The following is a 17,888-nucleotide window of genomic DNA, read 5'->3' as shown; positions in this document are numbered from 1 at the left end:
TCTTTGGCTGCCTAACTGCTGCCATATTACCAGATCACTGGAGTGGGGGACAGTGCAGGGGGACAGTGCTGGCTGCCTTTGCTCCTCATGCTTCTGTACCCTGATCATCTTACTTACCAGATTCCTGCTTCAAATCTCATTCCCTGGGACATGTCAGCACTGCTAGAACTGCCTGCATTTTATACTGGTGTCTGGGGCAGAGCTTGGAGCAAGTGCTTCCCTGGTGTATTCATCAGGGTTCTCCAGAGAAACAGAACCAGTGGTGTGTGTGTGTGTGTGTGTGTGTGTTCGTGGGTTTGTATATGTATATATAGATTACATACACAGATTTATTGTAAGAGATTGGGTCACGTGATGATGGAGGCAGGCACGTCCCAAGGTCTGCAAGGTGAGTGGGCAAGATGAGACCCAGAAGAGCCACTGGTGTAGTCCTCGTCTGAAGGCCAGCAGGCTCAAGACCTAGGAAGAGCCAGTGGTTCAGTTTGAATCCAAGAGCAGGAAAAAGGCAATGTCTCAGTTTGAAGACAGGCAGGAAGAATTCTCTCCTACTTGAAGGAGGGTCAACCTTTCTGTTCTATTCAAAACATCAGCTGATTGGATAAGGCCCACCCACATAAGGGGGGGTACGATTTACTTTACCTTGTCTACTGATTTCAATGTTAATATCACCCCAAAACAACCTCACAGAATACCAAGTGTCTGGGCACCCTGAGCCCGGTCAAGTTGATACATAAAATTAACCGTCAGACCTGGTATGTGGGCCAGTCAGAGTGGTTGTTACCAGCAGCATTTCTCAAGGACAAAGAGGTGATTTTCTTGTTCTAGCAATAGAGTCTACCTTTTACAAATATCTCACTGTAATAGGTCCACAGCAGAGTTTATGGTTTACAGAATAATAATCCTTTACTTACTCACTGGCACTCATGGCACTTATAAATCGCTGCTGGAATATGCACTATCTTATATAATCCTTGTATTCCTCCAACGAAGGTATTCTTATCCCTACTTTATAGATATAAAAACCAAGGTTTATAGAAGTTGAGTAGTTTGCCCAAGTTCATACAGCATTACAAGATTGGAAACATGCAGTCTTGCTTCACAAACTATATTCTTAATCACGATGCTCTATCATAATTTTCATACATTATTTAATATTTTCATTAGTAATGAGGATTAAATGATACATAAGGCTTAGCTCAGTGTGTGATACACAATAAGATCTCAGCAAACCTTGTTATTAGTTGTTGTAATATTCAGTATACGTGTCTATGTTTTTCTGTATGAAATAGACTGAAAAAGTAAACATTTTTAGCAGGTAGGAAAACTAGAACTCAGACCCCAGTCTTTTGCTTCCGAGGCCCCAAACTCAGGGTTTTCCACTACAACACAGATGCAAAAAGAATATATATATATATTTTTTTTACCTCTATGGTGTCTAAATGGTGAGTAGATATACTGTATCTCATGTTTTTTTTAAGTACTTTTTGTCACTGAGGCAAATGCTTAAATCACCATTTAATCCAGAGCATTCATTATAGAGTCTTGTTTACAAAAACGTTGTCATAAAAGAAATGGCTTGTTAATCTTCTACACATCACAGGTAGTGAATATGTGTCAACCCTTCCCAGGTGGGAAAAGGTAGTTAAGATGCAAGGACTTCACTTGCCAGGGGTTGCCAGCAAGTCACATTATCAGGCTTACATTTCCCCGTACAGGCTGTATTAGCGTGCATATGAATCCTTCAGTGCTGTGTGAGGACTTATTTGTTTCAAGGCTGGTTTCTGTGTTGGTGAAAATTATGTCTGAGAGATGGACTGAAACAAAACCAGGCGCTGGACGGTTCTGCCTCCTGTTTACTACAGCTTTATTTGTTCTTTGCTTATAGAGCTCTTGCTTCCCAATGACGGATGGGCTGAGAGCGGAGGACCTCCTCCTCCACCACATCCCGTTCTGGAATTGGGCCTTGAAGATTACAGCCACAGGTATCGATAAAATGATATATCATAGGGGCTTCCCTGGTGGTGCAGTGGTTGAGAGTCCGCCTGCCGATGCAGGGGACGCGGGTTCGTGCCCCGGTCCGGGAGGATCCCACATGCCGCGGAGCGGCTGGGCCCGTGAGCCATGGCCGCTGAGCCTGCGTGTCCGGAGCCTGTGCTCTGCAACGGGAGGGGCCACAACAGTGAGAGGCCCACATACCGCAAAAAAAAAAAGTGATATGCCATAAATATTCCCCGGTATGGTTTTTCTGGGAAAACCCAGCAACCTTATTGTAACTCTAGTTCTTTACAGGATGGAAATCTCATAGTATCTGTGATTCCTTTCCAGCGAAAACATCTCATAGCTAATATTAATACCTCATATTGTTCATTTTTGCTTCCTGGAATTTAAGATTCATCATATCTTATTAAGATATATGAGAAAATTGATGAATTTTCTTTTACCAAGTTAAAAACTAGAGAGGTGGAACTCAAAAAAAGTTATATGGGAAGGTATGAAACAAAACTGAGAAGACATAAACCTTTTTTTTTCTTTCTTATTTGCAGTTGGCAACCCTAAGGGTATTTTAAAAATAGATGTTCCAAGAAAGTCAATGGAATCTAAAAATTAAAGCAGCACCATATATAATCTAAACTACTGAAAAGAGCCCAATATTATATCCATTCTGTAATAGAAACCAAAAAATCAATATTTTTTTAGAATCACACAAGCATGAGAGAGAGAGATTTACTAACATACACACCATTTGACTAGTAGAATTCATAGATTTTGTTCTTCTGATGAGTTTTAAAAATCATTAACTTGTCCCTTTGCTATTTTCTGTATTTATTATGGCTGTTAAAAAGTGGATATTTCATTCCATTCTTGTCCCATGATAATCCTGTGAAGTTTTTTCATTTTTCTTGCAGCAATGCTGTTTTCTTTCAAACATCACTATTATGGTTTTTGTTTTGTTTTGTTTTGTGTTTTACAGTCTGCTAAAAATAAAGCAATACAACAAGAGTACAGCTAACCTTATTAGCCAGAAGCTTACCTATATTTACCTATCTCCGACTTCTACATTTTTGAAGTCAACTTTTTTACTCAAATACAGTTTCTTGAACCAGATTGATAATCACAATAATGTTCTAGATCAGTATCTCTGGGGGTTTCTTGAGCAAAAGTCTGGACATTTTTAATTTTGCATGCTTATTTGCATTGCTTGCCTCAATCCTGAATCAAAAATGAGTTTGGTAGCATTAAAAAATCCATTTTAGGACTTGAGGACATGGGGAGGGGGAAGGGTAAGCTGGGACGAAGTGAGAGAGTAGCATGGACTTATACACACTACCAAATGTAAAATAGATGGCTAGTGGGAAGCAGCCGCATAGCACAGGGAGATCAGCTCCGAGCTTTGTGACCACCTAGAAGATGGGATAGGGAGGGTGGGAGGGAGACGCAAGAGGGAGGAGATAGGGGGATATATGTCTACGTATAGCTGATTCACTTTGTTATACAGCAGAAACTAACACACCATTGAAAAGCAATTATACTCCAATAAAGATGTTAAAAAAATCCATTTTAAAAATAATTTCACTCATCCTACCTTACTGTTTACCCAGCGTATATGCACAGGCCTGCTGGAATAGTGCAGAGATAAATCAGATATAAACCTGTAGTATTGTATTCATAAGATAAATGTATTTGGCCTTAATCCCATTTCTGGGGAGGGTTGGAACTTTCAGTCCCATCCAGAGAGATGGGCCTTGAATCAGTTGACAGTGGCCAGTGATTTAATCAATCCTGCCTCTGTAATGAAGCCTCCATAAGAACCCAAAAGGACAGGGTTTGGAGACCTTCTGGGTTGGTGAACATGTGGAGATGTGGGGAGAGGGGCACACTCAGAGAGAGCATAGAAGCTCGGAGCCTCTTCTCACATACTTTGCCCTGGGAAGCTCTACATACGGCGGTTCCTGAGTTATATTCTTTTACAGTAAACCAGTGGTCTAGTAAGTAACACGTTTCTCTGAGTTCTGAGAGCCACTATCAAAAACTAATCGAACACAAGGAGGGGTCTAGGGCACCTCTGATTTATAGCCAGTTGGTCAGAAGTAGAGGTAACAACCTGGACTTGTGACTAGTGTCTGAAGTTCAAGAAGGGGTCTGTGGAACCTCCAATCTGTAGCCCATCAGTCTGAAGCACAGGTGACAACCTGAGCTTGAAACTGGCATCTGAGGTGGAGTATGGGGCAGTCTTATAGGACTGAGCCCTCAACCTGTGGGATCTGATGCAATCTCCAGGTAGATAGTGTCAGAATTTAGTTGAGTTCTCCAAAACCCTGCTGCTGTCCTAGAATTATTGGAAGTACGGGAGAACTCCTCGCTCCCCACCCCCCAACACTTGTTAAAATTGGGTCCAAGAGCCCAAAAGGAAACCCTAGCCTCAAGACGATGGTAGGCTAATAGGTAAAAGTGACAAACGAGATCGCAGGGTACAAAGTGATATTTACCAGAAGACATAGATAAAACGCCCGGAGCTGCTGAGGCAGAGAAAGGAGAGTATTCCCAAGTACAGGAAGCAGGGAAAATGTTAGGGGGAAAAGTGATACTTGAGCTGAACCCTAAAATATGAATAGGAGCATGGACATGAAAAGAGCCCAGAAGGAAGAGAATTTCAGAGAGAGGCAAAGGCAGAAGGAACAGGTGGAGGTAGGAAAGTAAGTTGATTTGTGCAACTTCTATCGTGGCTGACTGGCCAGATGATCATGCCCAAAAAGCAAGGATAAGGAGATCAGACTTCATTTGGTAGATAGTAAAATCTTATTGTGGGAGTTCAGCAGATAAGATTGGGTTTTAGTTGTGTACAACAAGGATTATAATTTTTGTGACTTTCTGTTTGAATAAAACAAAAAAAAAAGAGCAAAAAAACCCCCAAGGATTAGGTAAATGGAGGAGAGTTAATATCTGGTAGAAGCCAGAGACTCTGTGGATACCTCCTGGGGCCATGGCAGTGAAACTTACTGAGGACCTGTGCTGGGGAGGTTGGGGAGAAACTTTCTCGGGTGGGAACCTTTCAGGGTCAGAGGTAGTTGAGAGATATTGCAGAGCTAGAATCATTGAGAATTACAACTGCCTTTTTGGCTGCTTCCGTGTCGCCACATATTTCTTCCCTTCCCTTTTCAGGAAATCATGTTTCTCCACGATCTTGAAAAACAGCTTATATTGGCTCTCACTGCTGTAAATCTTCATCACATGATGTGAACCGGCAACTTCCTTTTCCCCCTCTCCCTCCCTAACTCGCTGTTTAGGCTTCCATTCTCACCCTTTTCTAGAACTGCTCTTTTTAACATTGACAGTAATCTCCTTTCAATCAAAAGTATAACTTTTTCTCAGTCTTAAGTCTTCTTTTGATCATTGTCATTCATGTGCTCACTCATCCATTCAAAATTATTTATGGAACTCTAAACTGGGCGCCGTAGAAGGTACTGGAATGGGTTGGAAGCATCCCTGCCCGCAAGGAATGCAGTGTCCCCTTGAAGAGACAGACACACAGATAATTAGCAAGCAGCCTGCTGAGCATGAGATACAAAATGTCATTGGAGCCTAGAAGAAAAAGCCACTGACTCTGTCTGTAGGTGTCAAGGAAGGTTTTTTACAGGAGAGGTAGTGTTTGAAAGGTTTCTTGAAGGATAGAAAGGAACTTACTAGGCAGAAAAGAGGTGGGAAGGGCAACTTAGGTTAGGAAAACCACATGATGGGAGAGGGAAAATGCAGTGTGTTCAACGTGGCTAAAACATATAGTATCTGGGGAAAGAATCTACAGGAAGGGCACTGTCTGCCATGCTCTGTGAGCGCCATGCTTCTCCAGAGAGCAGTGGAGAAGCCTTGAAGGCTTTGAAGCCTGACAATATCATGTTAAGTGAGTTCACTTGTGGAGAATAAATGGCTAAGGGAAACCATAGACAAGGATACTAGTCTGGGACAACCAGCAAGAGAGGAGAGGGGCTTGAATGAAGGGAGGAGCAGCATAGCTGGAGAGGAAGGGACAGAGTCAAAGGCATTTTTGGAATGGAAGGAACAAATCTAAAGCTTTGAATCAATCTCTCTCTCCCTCCCTCTCTCTCTCTCTCTCTCCCTCTCTCTCTCTCTCTCTCTCTCTCTCTCTCCCCCCCCTCCCCCTCCCCCTCCCCCTCCCTCTCCCTCTCCTAGGGTCCTGTGACCTGCACCATCCTGCAAACCGCTGTGTTGCCTAGGTGACCAGCAGCAGTGGGGGTTTGCATGTTGGAAACTTACAGTGGAGGAAGCATTGGAAGGGAGCCAGGAGGGTTGAGCAAAGGAGGCTGTCCTGTCTTAAAAAAAAAAAAGTTAAAAGCCCCCCTGAAAGGGAAAAGTAGTGCTTTTAAGGGATGGAACCAGTCTTGTGAAACAGAAAACTACTAATTCATGAGAAGTGAAAAACAAATTTGATCAAACTAAACTTATGCCTGTACTTTGGACCAAAATGAAATCAGGAACTTACTGAACTTATTTGTACTATTATGTCAATAATTATTTGACAAACATTTAGAATATGAGTGTCTAAATTAAAAAATATATATTTAATATATTTCCTTTATGTATATTATATGATATAAGTATATATATTATATGCATATTATATATATAAAGGAAATACATTTTTTACTGTGATGTCTCAGGGAGAGTTTAAGACAAATCGCCAGCAGACAGAATATACTGAATTTGATTAGCTGTTCAGACAACATTTGGTTATTCCCTACATGTTCATATTTTCCCTCCCTCTTGGTTCTCTCTCAGTTCTGCTCTTTCCGTCTCTCTTTCTTTCATACGTGTGACCTGCATCTACTCTTATTCAGAGCAGCCAATCATTGAAGCTGATCCGTGGCCACCTGAGACCTCAGACATGCCCCTCAAAACCTTCCCCTGCCTTTTTATTTCGGACAGTTCTCCTTGAACATTCATGGGGGGTCTTCTATGTCTTTCACATTCCTGATTTGTCACTATATTCAGGACATTGGCATATGTTTCACGCTACCCTTATTTATTCATTATGCAGCATAATTTGACATTGAATATCATTTCTCTTTGATAGATTCCCTGGTTGTTCATGGGGGAAATACAGTCTTTATCTAAGACACGTCTTTGGCCTGCTGTCAACTTACAGCTTCCGCTGCAGCCCATTCAGCCATGAGCACATGCTAACTGCCTTCAAAATTAAAATATGCCATGTTTTATAGTTAATCATTGTGTCACCCTCTCACTCCAAAAACTTCCAATATGTAGCATAAAATTACAAACTGTTTTACTAGTCTAATGTATGTGTCTACGGTATTTTCACATTAACCAACTCAGTACTATACTCATTATTCAAGTACATTAGAAGTTCACATTGGCTCCAATCACATCGTGTCTCATACTACACTTCCTTCCTTCCTTAAATATCTGCCAATCTGATATCAGCCTTGTTTCCATTTTGTACCATGGCAAGAGGGGTCCTTTTATTGAAGGTTTTCAAAGTGTACACTTGGCCATGTTCAAAACAATGCTAACAGAGGAACATATCACCATGATCAATTTAATGGACATATCCAGGTATGCATATGTATATATACAGACACATATATGAATATATGTTACATTCATATGTACAAAGCAGCTTTTTATTTTCTTTGATCATCTTTGATGGTGTCTCCACATCATGTTATTGCATTGTCATCTTGTTTTTTCAATGGGAATGGGGGTAATTGTTTCTCAAGAGTTTGGGAAAATTTTAGTTCTTATTCTTAATTTGTCACGTAATACCTGGTTTGGTAAAGTATTCTAAAACAGTCAAGTGGGGATTTCCCTGGCGGTCCAGTGGTTAAGACTTTGCCTTCCATTGCAGGGGGTGTGGGTTCAATCCCTGGTCAGGGAGCTAAGATCCTACATGCCTCATGGCCAAAAAACCAAAACATAAAACAGAAGCAATATTGTAACAAATTCAATAAAGACCTTAAAAATGGTCCACATCAAAAAAAAAAAAAAAAAAAAGAAACCAAGCTAATAAATAACTAAATAAAACAATAAAGTGGATTAACCAAAACACTACTAAGTTGGGTAGATTCCCATAGTCTGCCTTGAGCAGCACTTTAAATGCAGCATGAGCTGTTTTTTTGTTTTTGTTTTTGTTTTTTGGGGGGGTTTTTTTGCGGTACGCGGGCCTCTCACTGTTGCGGTCTCTCCCGTTGCTGAGCACAGGCTCCGGATGCGCAGGCTCAGCAGCCATGGCTCACGGGCCCAGCCGCTCTGCGGCATGTGGGATCTTCCCGGACTGGGGCACGAACCCGCCTCCCCTGCATCGGCAGGCGGACTCTCAACCACTGCGCCACCAGGGAAGCCCAGCGTGAGCTGTTTTAATGAGGAATATTCATGTTGGTTCTAAACCTCCTCCCTAAAGGTATTCATTATAACGTGGCATCTATTTTGATTAACCCTTTAATTTTCTTTTATTTCATGAAATGAACCACTGTTGAAACAAAAAACTAACCTAAAATGCAAGCTGCATGAGAGAGTGTGCATGAAACTGCAGTAAGAGGGAAAAGTCTGATTTCCGTGGGCTCAAGATCAGCAACAACCTGTGCCCCAGGCTAGCCACCATTTTAGCCAAAGCTTTTGCAGCTCTGGGAAGAGTTCAAGAAACCACAATCTGGTCCTGGCTTTGGCACTGGCCAGCTGTGTGACCTTGGAACATCAGTCTCCTCTTTGGGCCTCAGTGTCTTATCTACAAGATGAAGAGTTAGATGAGGTGACCTTTAAGGTCTTCCAGCTCTTAAATTCACTGGTTCCATGAAGGCCATGAGTCTCTCTGACACTAAAACCATGTCATCACAAGAGATCAAAGGATGAAAAACTAAGTGCAAATAAAGGTTGAGTAACACATTTAAAGGCAGGTGCTTGCAAAACATCAATGCTCGGGGGAAGCTCATATTCACCATGGCATCTCAGAATTCTTCTTTAAAGTGGGCTAAAACAATTAAAATATTGCTATTATGCCAAGCCAGTGTCAACAGCACTAGCAGGTCAGGATTTTTGTTTACAATTGACATATTTGTCCACTACCACTAGATACCACATCTAATATGCCTTATGTCGGTAGCTTTCTTTATTGAGCATGTAACCAGACACCAAGAAGCCAAAAAAAAGAAAGAAAGAAAGAAAAGAAAAACCTTCATAATTCTAAAGAGTTGATTTAAGCTTCTTGAGGAAATTTTCATGAAAAAATGTACAGTTGTCCCTCGGTATCTATGAGGAGTTTTTGTTCCAGGACCCCCGCGGATCCCGAAAGCTGCAGATGCTCAAGTCCGTGGTATAAAATGGTATAGTATTTGCATATAACATCCTCCCATATACTTCAAATCACTTAATACAATGTAGATGCTATGTAAATAGTTGCCAGGGCATGAAAAGTTCAAGTTTTGCTTTTTGGAACTTTCTGGAATTTTTTTTTCTGAATATTTTTGATCCCAGTTTGGGTGATCCTTGAATGCCGTACCTGAGGATACGGAGGGCAGATTGTATAATTTCTTTGCTGGAGAGTGCCTCAGGCCCTCATTCAAAGACCACCACGCTAACCTACAGAAACAAAGGAAAGGATTAATAGCTTACTTTGTTGAGCTCTTACTGTGTGCTAGGTACTATTGTCAGTATTTAACATATCTTAGTTTATTTCATACTTACAATAGCTTTCTTAAGTAAATTCTATTACTGTCCAATTTTAAAAAATTCTTTTCCATTATGGTTTATTACAGGCTATTGAATGTAGTACCCTGTGCTATACACTGTGTCCATTTTATGCACTAGTAAATTGAGGCCACCCACCCTAGCATCTCGCTCCCAAGCCCAGGGCCCTAAACATCATTCCTTCTAAACAGAAGGAGAGAAGGGCTCTTAGTCACAAGCCCACAGAGAGTCTGACAAAAACAGAGAAGGCAAAAAAACTGTACAAAAAACTTGGATAACTTGAAAAGCAGAAACTTAGTCATTTGGGAAGCTAAAGAAGGTCTATGTGTTTATCTGTTTGTTTCCTAAATGTTTCTACAGCACTTACTCTGCACCAGACACTATTCTCCTTACTTTGCAAATCTTTGTAACTCATTTTATCTGATGCCAACCCTAGGAGGTAGGAAGTGTAATTATACCCATTTTATACATAAGAAAATGGAAGCACAGAGAGGTTCAATAACTTGCCCAGTCCCACAGCTAGTAAGGAGCAGAGCCAGGATTTAGAAATGGGCAGACCTGCTCTGGAGTCTGTGCTTTTGAATGCTGTGCTGTATTATACTATATTACACTCTATTACAATAACAGAGGCCCATTCATTCAGCAATATTATTATTGCTGCAAGGCAATACTAAATATACATGACTAATAAGTTTCAAGAAAAGATTAAACTTATTCTGGTGTATTTGGTTAAGAAATTGAGATTCCCCAGTACATTTTATAAGGATTCTCATTCATGACAGTTGAATTTGGGGGTTATTTTATTTTTTACAATGTCAAATCCCAACCGTTTGAAAAAAATTCAACCTCAGTACTTTCAGATTTACCGAGGATACTTGATTTGAGTTTTTACTGTATTTAAGATTAAAGCTGTGTTGAAACGAGCTACCATATTTATTTTGTAAATACATGTACCAAGGGAGAGTATCAAGGGAGAAAGTGGCTGTGATTTAATTCATGAAAAGTATATAAATACAATTTATTTCTAGATCAAGAAATGAGGCATTGTCTGTAATTCCCTTATATAATCTCCATCCTCAAGCAAAATAAATAAGATTCTTTGAGATTACAAGTACTAGGAAGCCTATAATGGGCATTTGATGTATCTTTTGTCTAAATTGTCAGCTGTGCTTTTCCTGTTACTTCCTGTTGGTATTATTGATGAGCAGACTATTTGCTCAGCATTAACATTAGTTTTAGAAAATAGACCTAAATAAAGTAGAAAACCAAACTACGGCAGCCATTAGTCATTCAACAGAATGGTTTTCTAGAAAGGATACAACCCTTACACTTGTTTTTAAAGGAAGGGCGTTCTTAGCCCACAGGTCTCTCTTAACCTGCCTTTAGGCTCTGCTAGTATCTAGTGACATCCTTTGAAGCACCAGTGCTTTGTGGGTTTGCTTTACCCACTTAAAGTTATATATTGTATAGCAGGATCCCAACTGGCAGAAATCAGTGAAGAGGAAAACATGGTATTAGCCAGAGAATATTCTTTAAATTGCAGAATATGATAAAATGCATGAAAACAGAGTTGCTATATCTCTTAAAAGAAACCTGAGGTTCACGAAGTGGTTGAAAATGCCTGGTTGGGGCTTCCCTGGTGGCGCAGTGGTTGAGAGTCTGCCTGCCGGTGCAGGGGACACGGGTTCGTGCCCCGGTCCGGGAAGATCCCACATGCCGCGGAGCGGCTGGGCCCGTGAGCCATGGCCGCTGAGCCTGCGCGTCCGGAGCCTGTGCTCTGCAATGGGAGAGGGAGCGATGAGGGAGCGATGAGGGGCTGTATTCAAAATGAGAACTGCTGAATAAAAAATAAGATTTTATTCTAAACCTAAATATGGCATATGGCTTCTTTCTGCAGCTCTGGGGTGGATTCAGCAGTATTTTTTCCGGATCAGCGCCTCAACTTTAGATCTGTGACACCAGCCAGGCAGCCTGAATCAATGAATCTGAAAGCCTCAAAGAGCATGGACCTTGGTAAGTGAGGGTGAGGTGACATCCAGATCAACTGTCCAGCCTCAGCCCATCTATCTTCTTGAATGTCCTGCCGTTGTTTCTTCAACTCCAACCTTAGGGGGCGGGGTTTGCTGAAGCTTGGAAGAGGGGATATTGGTCATCCTATCTTCCTGTCTCCTCTCACACATTTAATCGTAATTACCGCTTTTTAAAAGAGAGATAAGTGACATTTTTATGTATAGGTCAGAAAAATAGGAGTATTCCTTCTGGAGGATCTGAATGCCATTAAGCATCTTTAACTCACCTGCCTTTACATTTGTACTCTCACCTCTGCAAGTGTTCTTCTGTTTCTCATGTACATACCTGTTGCAGGGCCTGGGAAGATAAGGCAGTTCAATGAATCTTCTTCTACAGGGCATCCCATCTCTCTGTGCAATGGATGGGGATGGCGGCAGTGGAGAAGATCTATCTCTATAAGTGCCCATCTCCAAATCCTGTAATACCAGAGGGAAGAGGGGTCCCTGGGTTTGCCAGATTGAGGGAGTCAAGGTACTTTGGTTTCGTGCCCAGACAACCTCAGTGAGATTCTGAGTCCTACAAGGAATTTCTGGGTGACTGTTGGCTGCCAGGGCAGAGCAAGGGTCCCTGCAAACTCTGTTCTCCAGGCTCTGGAATGTGAGATCCCGGAAGACATCTCAGATACCCAAGCACATTGTTGCACTCCCATGGGTCCTTAGAGAGAGAGAACTATTGGAATAGGATGCTGGTGCAAAATAACTTCTCAGCAAAATATTCACTGCTTCCTGAATGCTCAGAGGCCAAACTTTGCCAATGTCTTTTTTGTTTGTTTTGTTTGTTTTCTGAAGCATATTACATATTTCATTAGTAGCACCAAGAAAATGGAATAATCAAAACTGTGTGTTCCATGAAACAATCTGATAAATAGTGCTTATCTGTTACTCATTTATAGGAGTTCAAAAAGATGTTCAGTCACGATGAAAAAAGAGAAGTTGATTCTATTTTCTATAAATTAACTAGATCGCTGGGATACATTTGCTCTAATCACTTATAGTAAGAGACTGACAGAAAGCCTTAATAAGGAAGCTGTCTCGAGCACTGGTCAAAAAGGGGTATTTTCTCAAGCGTGAACCTCTGACCAAAGGAATAATGTGTGACAGTGACACAGATTACTACTAATAATTTAAGGAGCAATTTGTTTTTATAGAGTGCTTGATAAATATTTCCTGTCCTGTCTTCCCAATTTCTCTGTAAAGAAGATGAATGGGTAAAAACTGCTCTTAATTTGGGGTGAGAAATATATTACTCTTTTCCTCATTTAATAAAAGAAAAAAAATAAGTAGCCAGTAGTGCGGTTTTTAAAAGTCTCTGCAAAAGAAAAAAAATAGCATCCTTTTTTTTTTTTTTTAATTTTATTTATTTATTTATGGCTATGTTGGGTCTTCGTTTCTGTGCGAGGGCTTTCTCTAGTTGCAGCAAGTGGGGGCCACTCTTCATCGCGGTGCGCGGGCCTCTCACTATCGCAGTCTCCCTTGTTGCGGAGCACAGGCTCCAGACGCGCAGGCTCAGTAATTGTGGCTCACGGGCCCAGTTGCTCCGCGGCATGTGGGATCTTCCCAGACCAGGGCTCGAACCCGTGTCCCCTGCATTGGCAGGCAGATTCTCAACCACTGCGCCACCAGGGAAGCCCCAACATCCATTTTAAGAAAGAAGAAAATTATATCAGTTCCATAAAAACAAAACCTAAGCCATGTCCAGAAACAGTTTTTCTGTTTACATTTTTTGTTACTGAAAATTTTGTTTCTGAGAAATGTTCTCGTTTAGAATGAAATAGCCCTTGCAGAATATGAATAGTTAGCAGTCACCCTTTGCATTTTATTGTACTTATAACATAAATGACAATAGTAATGTTTGTTCAGTTTTACGTAGTTGGGCGAAGGTCATGAGCTCTTGTCTTCAGGATACAGGTATCAAACATTGGTTTAAATGCACCATACAGCACCAGCACTGGCATGTGCACCATACAGCACCAGCACTGGCATGTGCACCATACAGCACAAGTGGTAAAATGTGCTACAAAAGCATTTTGTAAGAAAAAATAGCCTCAAAAATAGCCTTTTGTAAAAGCATTTTGTAAGAAACTATCAAAGTTTGGTCCCTTCCAGGAAAAGCCAAATTAAAGCTAGCAGTCTTTCAGAGGGCTCTGAGGTCAACATTCTAGGGCCATTCTGAACCCCTATTCTCAGAACAATTGAGTGAGCTCAATAAGTATGTTGTTTTTTCTCAGTGAATAAGCTCAGGCGATACCAGAATGGTAAACATTTGGAAGTGTCTTCCCTGTTTGATTAGATGAAAAAGATATTGTAAGTAGTTTAGTTTTCCATATATGGCACTGGGCCAACATAAGGAATGAATATATTTGATAAAAAGGTTGGTGACTGTGCTTAGAGGAATAATCCTCTCGGGGTCAAGATCCATTCTTCAAAAAGTTTAAAAAAATTGAGGTATTTAGGTTGAACAGCAAATTAGTGCTACTTGATTGTGTTTGACCTAGAAAAACAGCAATTTCATATGTTCAAAATGAAAAAGATAAACCTCCTATTTACTGCATAATTTATGTTGGATATTCCTCCTTTATAAAGCTTTTAAACTTCTTCAAAGGCTAATAAGCCTCATTGGTACCTTCTTTGTTTTTATTTGTTTCATTTTTGCTGCTGAGTCTAAGCTAGTATTTTCATTTGCATATTATGTTCAAATTATTTTAAAGGTGAGTGGATTCCATTTATTTCTTTTCACTTATGTTTCCAAAGACAGACGGTTCTTATTGTGAAAAATAAAGACTTCTCATCCCCATCTCCTTCTTTTATTTCCAAGATACAAACATGATTTTAGTTTGCTATGTATATCCTTATAGAAAATTTTAGTTTGCTATGTATATCCTTATAGAAAGTACTCTACCTAATTGCCATTCCATCTATGTACAGACATCTCTGTCACACGTTGTGTTTCTTTATACTAATTGTATAGTGTTATGTTATATGAATGAATCTTGATTTATTATTTACTTTTCCCCTTTTGATTAAATTTGGACTTAATTGAGAGTTTGTATCTTTTGGTTTGGATAAGGGGGTTTGGTGCATTTGTATTTCTTATTCTATTCTATTTTCTTTATTCTATGATTTGTTTATTCATATTCTTTGCCGAAAATGTTTCCATTTGTTCTTTTTCATCTTTAGACTATTGTTATGTATGTTATAAATAACTTTTGCAGTCTATTATTTGTCTTCTTAGTTTGATCGTGATATCCTCTACTATAAAAAAGGCTTTAGTCTTATAGTCAAATATTTCCATCTTTTCCTTCATGACTGTTTGGTTTTATTTATCTCATTTATTTTCTTGTGCATTTAAAGGCTTGGTGTTTTTTTTCCATGTTTAGCAATAATTTTATTCATGGTTTATGAGGTGGAAAAATTTTTCTCCATGTAAATAGGCAAATTATTCATAACATTTACTGACTTTTATGTCCTTCCCCCATTAATTTGGAATGCAGTCACATTGAATACTAAATTCCCTTTCATACATAGGGTGATTTCTAGACATGCTGTTCTATTGATACATTGGTCTGTCCAATGCCAGTATCACCCTGTTTCAATTGTCATCTGACTACACTGTATTTTGATAACTTATAGAGCTGTCTTCCTCTGTTTTTTCTTCTTTTGTAAAATTACTTTGGCCCTTCACATGCATTTATTCTCCCACATGAACTTGAGATCAGCTCATCAAAAATGAATTTAAAGATTAAAGAGGAATGCTTCTACCATGGGTGTGCCCATTAATTTATGATATTTGCTCTTGGTTCCTGATAGAAATGTTTTGATCAATTTAAACAAGTTTCTTTGTGTTCCTAGCTTCTTGAAAAGTTTTTTTATTTGCTTACTTTGTTTAATCAGGAATGGATGTTGAATTTTATTAAGTGATTTTAAGGATCTATACAGGATGATCATGTGTATTTTGTTCTTTATTCTATTAACATAGTGAGTTATTTTAATAGATTCCCCAGTATTGAATCTTTGATTCTTTCTGAATGACTCTAAATTTTTCTGTGCATTTGAAGAAGGTAGAAATGAGTAACAACATTTATCTATGTGATCTAAAATGTACGTGTAAGACTCTGATTATAATTTTACTCAGGGTCATTAATTCCTATATATCTAAAAGTTATAGATTTTTTGAGGCTATTCTGCCTCAGTATTTGTGGATACTTTTGCTGGCATGCATGTGGCCACATTTAAGTCAGATCAGAAATGATTAAAATGATGAATAAAGGGAATTTATTTTTAAATAATTAGATGTAACTATGCTTATTCAAAGGGGTTAGGGTGTCATTTTCTGGGTTTTCCAGAAAATCAATCTTTTCCTACTAATTGTAGACTTTCCTCTATTTATTTAAATTACCAGAATTACTATGTTCAGTCTGGATCCCTTTAATTTGTTCATAATTGAGCTTGTGTGGGTGTTGAGCTGGAAGCTCTCAGGAGCTGAGTAACACAGCTGCCTCTTTGGCCTTTGGCATAGGGTTTTCCCCCAAAGAGCTGACCTTGTTGGCAGTATGCCAGAGAGTCACATTCAAAGACTTTTTGATGAAGCACAAACATCTTCAATATCCAGGCCTGGTGTTTTATGACCCCCGAATGCTATTTAAGAATTAGTCTGAATTATTCAGGGAACAGCACTTCAGTATTTTGGCCCATTCCCTGACCTAATCTATAGCCCCATTCAAAGTTAAGTTTAAAACGCTATTTCCCGCAAGATTTTTTTCCTGAGAGTTTTCTCTCCTGTTTCAAATTGACCTCCTACTCCCATTTCAGAAGGGTGTTGTGTAACACAGTTAGAGGAAGGCTGAAGGCAGTGCAGATGGAAGATGCTGACCAGCTGTCCTGCCTCTGTTCAATGAGAGGAAATGAGCTTAAAGTGATGCATGAGGCATTGGGACGAAATTTTAGGAAGTTTCCTGACAATGAAGGTTGTTAACATTCCACGTCTCATAGTCTCTTAAAACTGTGTGTGTCTTGAATGACTATCCCTAAAATCAAGACGATAGATTGGTTTTCTTTCAAGATCTGTGATACAGCAATTTATTATCTGCTAGTTCCTTGCTGAAATTTGTATTAAGATAGAAATGTTGGTAGGCATTCACAGTCGAAGTAAATTATAAATCTGATTTCTCATTTCAACAAAAGATTTGGGTCACGTTTTGAATATAACCCTTTCATACACATCAGGCATTCCTCTCAGAGGGCAGTCAGATATCTCTAGTATCCAATGGAAGATGGGCATGAAAAAAGTTAATTAAACCCATTCTACTGTTCTAATACTTTCTTTTTAAAATTATTTTTTATATAGTGAGGAACCTTCATATGCATTCTCAGAAATAAGACAAAAATCCTGAACACTGATTACACAGGAGAATTTTTATAAAAGTGTATATTCTGATAACTGTCATGCTGATTTATCAATTAAAATATATCATATGATGCCATATAATATTTTAATATAACTTTTTATTTATATCCAGGGATCTTCTTTATTGTCCATCAGTAAGTAATACCTCTGGATATTGTGAAAGCTGAATTGAGTACCACTATTTAAGATATAACTTTGACTTATTAAAAAAACAAAAACAACAACCTGATTGGTAAAGAAGAATTAATGGTAATACTAAAAGAAAGCACCTACCATCTCTATTAGATGAGGAAGAGTTCAAGGACACAATCAGGTGAATGTCCTAAGCTTTAGGAAGTCAAAATGAAGGAATTACAGAGAATATTTACTCATTGATTAAACAAATGTTTCTTGAGTACCTACTGTGTGCCGGGAAGTGCATTAAATGCTGAGGATTCAGTAGTAAATGAGAGAAATGATGCTTGCTGCAGATACCTAGATGACAACCCTAACAAGAAAGGGAAACTCAAGAGTGAAGATCCCCAAAAAGAAGTATTGACATGATGATGATAACTTATCTCAGAGAGAAGAAAAGGGAGAGGCATCTGAAGCACAAGTGTGGCTACTCTAAGAACTAATTGTTAAGCTTGGCTGTGTAGAGAAGAGAAAGAGAGAAGCAAAGGGTGTGAAGAAAGAGTAACAATAATATAAAAGAATCAATG

The 17,888-nt window shown here is 39.3% G+C and overlaps 1 protein-coding gene across 2 annotated transcripts in view; it reads left to right on the top strand.

Annotated features, from left to right (window-relative positions):
* The window catches only part of PARD3B (par-3 family cell polarity regulator beta), a 1,056,812-nt gene that overhangs the window by 604,469 nt on the left and 434,455 nt on the right, over positions 1–17,888 (top strand). For both annotated transcript variants that reach the window (XR_009520117.1, XM_060016243.1), the window contains exons 14-15: positions 1,886–1,982; positions 11,612–11,727. Coding sequence is in view for 1 of the 2 variants with exons in the window: in XM_060016243.1 (XP_059872226.1) it covers positions 1,886–1,982; positions 11,612–11,727 (213 nt within the window). In the remaining variant the exon portion in view is untranslated. The remainder of the gene's footprint in view (positions 1–1,885; positions 1,983–11,611; positions 11,728–17,888) is intronic.

The sequence above is a fragment of the Delphinus delphis genome, chromosome 7, assembly GCF_949987515.2.
Source record: "Delphinus delphis chromosome 7, mDelDel1.2, whole genome shotgun sequence".
NCBI classification, from domain to species: Eukaryota; Metazoa; Chordata; class Mammalia; order Artiodactyla; family Delphinidae; genus Delphinus; species Delphinus delphis.
The sequence above is the reverse complement of the archived record's forward strand: the minus strand, read 5'-3'. Positions and strand labels throughout refer to the sequence as shown.